This window comes from Hypomesus transpacificus, chromosome 26, assembly GCF_021917145.1.
Source record: "Hypomesus transpacificus isolate Combined female chromosome 26, fHypTra1, whole genome shotgun sequence".
Lineage (NCBI taxonomy): Eukaryota > Metazoa > Chordata > Actinopteri > Osmeriformes > Osmeridae > Hypomesus > Hypomesus transpacificus.
The window spans coordinates 8,678,403-8,686,243 of NC_061085.1; the positions used below are offsets into that span (position 1 = coordinate 8,678,403).

Here is a 7,841-nt window from a genome sequence, read left to right on the forward strand (position 1 = left end):
CTCAATTTTGACTGGTGAAATGCAGCCCTATCTTTCACGGCGTGATAGCACTGCCAGAACTTGTAACGTAAACTTCACAGAAACACGGTTTGAATACTCGTACGTGAATTAATTTTAAGTACATTGTTAAAAAGTTTTTTATAACAAGTTTGCAAATGTATTAGAAAAAAGTTTATTTCAGATTTTTTAATCGTGTCTTTCAAGCTTTTCAAGCCTAAACTTTTAAGGCTCGTGAGTCAAGTAACACAAACGGTATTCAGACCGGTATAATGACACCCAACGGTAATGACGGGGCTAATTTGTGGAAAACAACAATTATAGTCAGCACATCACTTCGGGTAGGCTATGTTCCAGTAAACAACTTGAAAGAGTCTGAGACTGTACTGTGTGACTGACACAGCGGCGAATAGAAAATTAACCCAGCCTGATAGCCTAGCTAGCTAGCTCTAGCTCTCTAGCCTAGTCAGGTTGCCGTACAATCTCTAAATAGCATATATATATATACATAGCCTCCTTCACTTTTAATTTAATAGCAATAGCTTAATTAAACGGTTATGGTCATGTTAAATTTCAGGCAAAATAACTTTAATACCAAATAGCCTGCCCTGGATAAATAACTCGCATTGTAGGCCCATGCTTACACTGAATGTGATAAAAACCCAATTAAGATTCCGTCACTCCCACTTCGTAATAGAACCATGACGCTACAAGAATGCTCGGCGCGCAGCAGCATCGCATCCGGTTTTCAGACAGCGTCGAGCCAGGGGCCTTGGTCTTCCCTTTGTCAGGTAAACAATACACTCAGTGAGCATAAACATTGCTAATACTTGCACCAGCACGCAATGAGCTTAGCTCTACCCCACAGCTAACGTTATGTCATTAATTGCTCCATCATATCTCCAGTTAAAGCACCTGCTTGATTTAGCCTACTGTTATGACTACTTAAAAAAAAAAAAATCTCAACCTGACAATATCATATGGCAACGTTTCTTAATTCGACACCACACGCGTGTCATATCACCCTTGAATCTAAACAAATCAGGTCAAATGTGATGAACTAATGTAGGATCTGGTTGTCCAGGCACTGCATTTCTGATCGTCAACCCACAAGAACTTCCAGAAGGGCTTGAAGAATCAGATGTTTTTGATAGGATTAAGAAGTTTGTGCAGGTCCACCGCAACAGTTTCCTTCTTCTACAAGCCTCTTTTTATGGGAAGAAGGAATTGGAAGCCTTGTCAGTGATTCAACACAGGTAGATCCCATTAGGCTATAACAATAGACTACTTGCGGAAGTCACACAAATCTAAAACTTAGAATAAAGAAAATCTGCCTACAAAAAGGATAGTTAAATGCACATGTTGACCTTCAACCGGTAGTTGTGTATCGATGGTGGTGCCTTGAAACGTGACGTTAAATCAATGAGTTTAATTTGTTAGAACGATCCGGTCATTTGGCCCAGTTTTCAGAGGGACTCTTGTCTTACAGATTCCTTGGCAGCAGTCTCCGGGTCCTACCTGTTCGTAACCATGCCGACGCAGTCAAGGGAATGCTGACCATCGCTAAGGTAGGAACAAAAGTCGGCACTGCCACAGGATGAGGTGGGTGTGACGTAAACAAATCAACGCCAAAGAAGAAGTAAAAAAGACGGATACACAGAACACCAAAATAACGATTTTCCTGGGTGATAATGAATGTAGTTCGTGGCCAATGTGATTCCCCCCAGGCGACCAGTAAGCCGTATGTGGAGAGAGTGAGAGAGAGGATTTCTCAGGCCCGGGCGCATATCATAGAGAGCAGCTCAATGTGGGAGATTCTCAGAGACCAAATGCTCAGGTGAGCAGCAGGCTTGTTGGTGGCAGGGACTCCCGTAGGTGTCAAGAACCTCAACGATGCAAAACCTGTTTTGGTTTGATGTTAAGGTCTCTCTAGATGGCGAGGCAGAGATCAGTTGTGTGTTCCAAGATGGCAGTGCTGAGAATTGTCGTTGATGATGGTCAATAAAGGAAGCGCTTTGTGAGGACATGGTATTTTATTCATGAGCTGAATAGAAACGTAAGAAGAAACATTTAGAATAGTTAATCAAAGAGTGATTTATAAGGAAGCAATAAAGTAATCCTTTTTTGTTTTTTTATTGCTGGTGTTCTTCTTTCTCTTTTATAATCTCTTCAATCCGGAAAATAATGCTTTCCATCAGATCAAATGTAACCAACGCGCTCTGCAGTACCTGAGTCACAAAAGAGTCACCGTTAATCATTATCTCATACCATGGTTAAAAATAAACAAGAAATGGTGACATGAAGCCATGTTTTGTTTAGGCTACCTGATACTGGATCTCAGGGGGCATGTCTGACACCTTTTCCTGTTTCACGGTCATGCTTTTGACCACCATGCTTGTTTGAGCCATTCTGGCCTCTTTAAGCGGAGAGAAGGAGGAACAATGTATTTATGGACAAGAAAACAGTTAACTAGGATATCCCCTCCGTTTGAGGAGGTCTTGTGGGTGAACAGAGTGTGTGTGTACCTCTTGCTTGTATCTTTCGGTCCTCTCTCATGGTCTTGACCTGCGTTAAGTAGTAAGATCTCGACATGCTCAGGCACACGCGCAGTAGCTTCAGGAAGTCGTCCTTAATCTTACACAGTTCCATCCATACCCCTGTCTGGAACAGAGGGGGATCAGTCATGCCTTGCGTTGTCGTGAACGTCAGATACAGTAGGTGTTCTAACCGCTAAGCGACTCACAGTTCTCTTCCATTCCTTGTCTCTGATGACCAGGAGACGTAAAAGATTCAGAGACTCCATGATCCTTGGTAAAAAGAAAAGAACTTGAGTAACATTCATGTAAACGTCATTTTAAACACCTGTCGTGGGTTCTTCATTTTCAGAGAAAAGGGGGAGGATGATGATGATGACAGACGATTAGGGGTCGGTGCGACTGACCTGTCCATGCCGTGTAGGAGGTCAGTCTCGGGGCCTTGGGGCAAACACAGCACCAGGCTCAGCAAGGGGAGAAACTGGTCTCCCAGAAACAGGCTGTTCATATTACCTGGCTAAAAGAACATGGACAACATAGGGCTGACACACTTCGCAATGGTATTGATTTTATCATTGCTGTTGTGTGGACGAGGCAGGGCCATAATCATAATATATATTGGCGGGGACACATCCCCCCCCCCCCCAATATATTGATCAAAATGTCCCCCAATATATTGATATAAAAATATAAATAAAATATAAATGTGCTAAGCTACGACAGGCAACCTCGCACGCTCTCTGAAATTATCATAATTTTTTTTAATCATATTCATAACTAAACGTAAAAAGTTTTGGGGGGGGGGGGGACCCTCAGTCTCCCCAGCAGATTTTGTCCCCCCCAATGTTGACTCCATGACAACAGCCTTGGGATGAGACACATTCTACTGCATCTCTTGCCTTACCTTCATAGAGTATTCAACCTGATTCTTGATATTCTTGATCACATAACCCTCTACTCCTGCATGCTGAGTAGTTTTTAATATGCACCTGCAACATGAAATGTACACTTAAAAGTACTCGACTGTGAGGAATTTATGTCATATGGCATGTTGTTTACAAATAAGACAGTACTTTAAGAATAATTCAACGTTCTTTTCAATTTTGTATTGAGATAAACATCTAACCTGAAGAACTTGTGTTTTGCCTCAACATCCAATTTGTCTATGAAGAGCTGGAAAACATTTAGCCCTCTTTCTCTCTGGTAACATGAGAAAGAAGGTGATTAAAGAAATTCTTTTTACAGCATCTAAAATAAAAACTGACTTCTTCAAACAGCATTGTTTTTACTTACCAAGTGCTTGATCGGACAATCAGTCAGGATTTGCACCAGGTTCTGTTTTGGGTCAAATACACTATCAGTGATGTTTATTCATTGCACAGTTTTAATGTGAAGTCTTATCCCATATCTTGACTTAATCACCTGTGGAACTGTGTAAAAAGTCTTCAGTTCCAGTAGCTCAACTGGGAGGCTGCGGTCTTCAACTAGCTCCAAGCTTTTTGCATACAAGGCCTGAATGAACAGAGAGCCAAGAGGTTAGCATCATCACTGAAGTACTACTCAGTGGTATCTGACATTTTTTACCACTGCGTCCTTACCAAGCCTTTGAGTAGCCAAGATTCATCCTTCCTGTTGGGAGATGAAGAACTTAAAGTCAGAGTCTAGTTCAGGGTATTCCATCATTAACATGTTAAGCTGGTATCCTTTTAAGAAGTGTAGCTGACGAGATGAAATACCTGCTCAATAACAGGTTGATATATTCCATGTTGCACTGCAGAACGAACACAGGACTGAACAAAGAAAGGAGGAAATTGTTAAGAATTCCATCATCAGGCAAGAACGTTTTTAAAACACATCCCGGACGTTCTACTCGTTAACTGCAAAACGTTGCCATTATGCTGAAGCGCTCAGGTGATATCACCTGAAGACAGCTGGGAAGCTCTCAATGGTGATGAACTGGACGAAGATCAGGTACGCCAAGCAGGCACGAGCCTGGACCTCCTGGGCGTCGTCAACCGCAAGGTTCTTCCTCAGAGAGCCGTAGAACAGGAGATCAGGAAGAGACTCCTGGACGGCCATGAGGGTGACCTAGAATCAGTACCAAATAACCAGGGTCCATTTGTCAGTCACGGTGATTAGGAAAAGTGCATGCCATCCTCAGACTGGTTGTCTTTTAAAGTCGTTTTAAAAAGAAAAAAAGAAAAGGATTATCCTGGCCTCACCAGTGTGTCTCTTGCGTAAACCCACATGGGTGATCGTTCCGTCGTGACTTGGTCTAGTTGTGCCTGAAGGAGAGGCTCTCTAAGGCTCTCCATACAACTGTCGGGGGACAAGAGACGGCCCCTCGTCAACAACAAGCCATCTGCTTCATCTCCGTGGTCTCCACCCGCGACGCCACAGCATGTCCCTCCCCCCGTCCAACTCCCAACAGACCCCCCCCTGGAGGACACCTACAACTTGAGGAGCTCGGTCCTCAGCAGCCCGTCGTCTCGAGGGGAAACGCCGTCTCCTCTCCTCACCTCCTCCACGAAGGGCCTCAGGAAGGCGGTGAGGGCGGCGCAGCAGCGGCACAGGCCGTACCCGTCGTCCTTTTCCTGCTGGGGAGTGTAGGGTACAGGCAGCCTGGACACCTGCTTCTGCAGAGCCGACAGAGACAGCCCCACCGAGGGGGCCTTGTCCTCCCCCAGACGCAGCAGCGCTTCGGGACAAACGAGGACGTCAGTGTGGCATGCTCTCGTCCGGGGGAGAGGTGTAGTTACCAGAGGAGGCAGTAGAGGGAGCCAGACACCACCTAAGCGCAGCGTCGGACTACTGATTAGACCAAGGCTGTCCAGCCTTGTTCCTGGAGAGCTGCCTTGGTGTAGGTTTCCGCCCCCGTCGTAATCTAGCTCACCTGGTTATTATAATTTGCTGGTTGACGTGTTAAATTGGGCAGCTCTCCTGGAACAGGGTCTGAGACCCCTGGACTAGACTATTACACTTAATCGTGTTTGCTTTGTTGTTAGATGGGCAGTTGTTAAACATTTTTAGATATTGCCTGAGTGTTTGTGATGGGGAATATACATTTTGATTCAAACCACAATTTATATGGATTTCTGTGCAAGCTAACGGTTGCTAGGAGTAATTTCTAGGCCCTATTGTTACCTGTCTGAAGATGAGGGGTGACAACCGTGACAGTGTCTGCAATGGCATCAGGATGAATATCCTTTAATGGTTCAAGCAAAGCAAACAGGACCTCCTTTGGTCTGCATGTCTAGGTTGGAAAGTAGGGAGAATAAACATGTACTCAAAAATATCATCTTTTTGCAGGTTTACGATATCAGTGATTTTGTTAGCCGTTTCTCCTGCTTACCTTTGTCAGGTGTGTGATAATGATCTGACAGTCAGAATTATTCTTCCTCTGCATCTCATTCACCAGAATTCCCAAGAGGCCACAGCCCATAGATCTCACTATATTCTGAAAGAGAGAGAGCCACACCTGTTATGATAACTGTTTAGACAACATTATGAAGCTCCAAGCTTTGTGTAGAAAGCTGCATGGACTCTTTTGGATGTGATTTTGACTGCTTTCTCACAGGTTGAATAAGTGCAAGTCCTTGGAAAACGTAGCAGCTTGCGGTTTCTTTGAACTGTATTGGTAGGAAAGCTGGTTGTGCTACTACTATGACAAAATCCTTCACTACTTAGTTGAAGGCCCCAGATTTTTCATTTGCAAGTCAACTTTTGAAGCCATTCGAGTCTCTTTTAGCTGAAAGGGGTAAGGAAAAACACTGACACATGCTTTGGGAAGTGTAGGCACCGGAGTGAGGTCGCCATGGGGATGAGGGACAACCAAGGGCACTTAAAGAAAGGCCGTATCAAAGAGGGTTACCAGTGGAGCGAGAAATCTGACTGCATATCTGCTGGTTTTCTCCCCACACTTCTGGGTCAACAGATCAACAAGCTAGGAGTGGTGGCAGAGTGGGGATGTAAAACAGTGAACAGCGAGTGGTCACTGTTCGCTCCAGTGAACCGGCTGTTGTCACTGACGACAGGAAGATGTGACTGTTTCTTCACAATGACTTGCCTTTGGGGCGATCAGCAGACCTGCACTGTCAATATTATCCTTTTCTACGCCTTGGTACACCTCAGAAAGCAGTTACTCTTTAGAAACGTAATGTGGGATGGGGGTTGCGTTGATGTGCAGCTTACATTTGTTTTTCGTTGAGAAGCAGTTACCTGGTTTTTGTCATCCTGAATGAAATTCAGCATTTGGGCACTGTCACCTTGAGAAATACATGTGGATCCAACATTGTGGAAGAGCTTGTGGTCCTCTGGTTTCAAACGGTCATCTGGGGTGTCTCGCTGGGAAGAGGGTAACGGAAAGACAAACAAAGTCAACACAAGCCTGCTCATGTATTTGTTATCAGTCTCTTTTCAGGAAGCCAGTCCTGCCACACGGTTGCGCCGTAGCTTGATTCGCAATCAAGAGCGTAAAGCATTTTACCTAGGAATGCGATTTACTTTGCGCAAAATACAGTTAGGCTGTTTTAAAACAAAGTTTCCATTCGAGGTTTATCCACTATAGAACACATGTTGTATTTTTCCTTCCAGTAATGCTGCATGTTGTATAAACACTGTTTCCTTCAGTGGTGACTTACCCATCTCTGAATGACATCATGGAACTGGTTCTCAGTAATTAGCACCATGTCTCCACTGTTCTGACTAAGGCTGATGGTCCTTAAAGGGCTTCCAACTGTAGTTAATAATCAAGAATATCAAGCCTCTAATAAAGAGCGCAAACAGTGTCCGAGGACATGCAAGTATCGTATCCGGCCAAGTGTGAATTTCATGAAAGTGTGTGTGTGAGACAGGAGGACAGTCGGTAAACCTCTTAGCCAGCTATGTGCCCGAGATGTAATAGGATTAAACCAAAGCACTCCTACATGGTTGCCGATGACACAGAAGTGTCTAGAAGGCTGTAGTCAATAAGTACTTGGCCACAATCCTTATGAGAGGCAGGAGGCCTAGGGACTGTTGTGTTGTGCTGTCGACTAACCACCCCCACAATTGACATGGAATAAAACTAGATTGGATTCTAAAGAACCAAACCAATATTTAGCAATACCCACACACATGCTTTAGTGGTATATGACGATCGGTTAATGTGGTTTTTTAAACACAAATCCATGAGTCTCATGTTGATAAATTGTTCCACCACCCACTCTCAAAGGTTTCGAAATGACGCGCCCCATCTCTGTCTCCTCCACGCCCCCCCCATGTTTGTGTAACATAATATCAAACAATCATGGACTTCCTGCCTGTCACATG

The 7,841-nt window shown here is 44.3% G+C and overlaps 2 protein-coding genes across 2 annotated transcripts; one reads left to right on the top strand and one right to left on the bottom strand.

The window, feature by feature from the left end:
* Positions 1-269: 269 nt before the first annotated feature.
* Positions 270-1,838, top strand: LOC124487620 (protein SPO16 homolog). Its single transcript, XM_047050047.1, has 5 exons — positions 270-338; positions 695-788; positions 1,082-1,253; positions 1,487-1,565; positions 1,725-1,838. Exons 1-5 carry the CDS (start codon positions 270-272, stop codon positions 1,836-1,838), a joined length of 528 nt encoding a protein of 175 aa, XP_046906003.1.
* A 291-nt stretch (positions 1,839-2,129) lies between these two features.
* On the bottom strand, positions 2,130-7,223 carry LOC124487621 (glomulin-like). The gene is made up of 18 exons (XM_047050049.1): positions 7,172-7,223; positions 6,750-6,875; positions 5,884-5,988; positions 5,676-5,784; positions 4,986-5,229; positions 4,754-4,850; positions 4,453-4,619; positions 4,268-4,321; positions 4,130-4,160; positions 3,954-4,043; positions 3,825-3,866; positions 3,658-3,731; positions 3,436-3,520; positions 2,939-3,048; positions 2,741-2,804; positions 2,523-2,658; positions 2,322-2,413; positions 2,130-2,225 (listed from the first exon to the last, which is right to left on the bottom strand). The coding sequence occupies exons 1-18, from the start codon at positions 7,217-7,219 to the stop codon at positions 2,130-2,132; spliced, it is 1,770 nt and encodes a 589-aa protein (XP_046906005.1). The 5' UTR covers positions 7,220-7,223.
* Between the last annotated feature and the right edge of the window lie 618 nt (positions 7,224-7,841).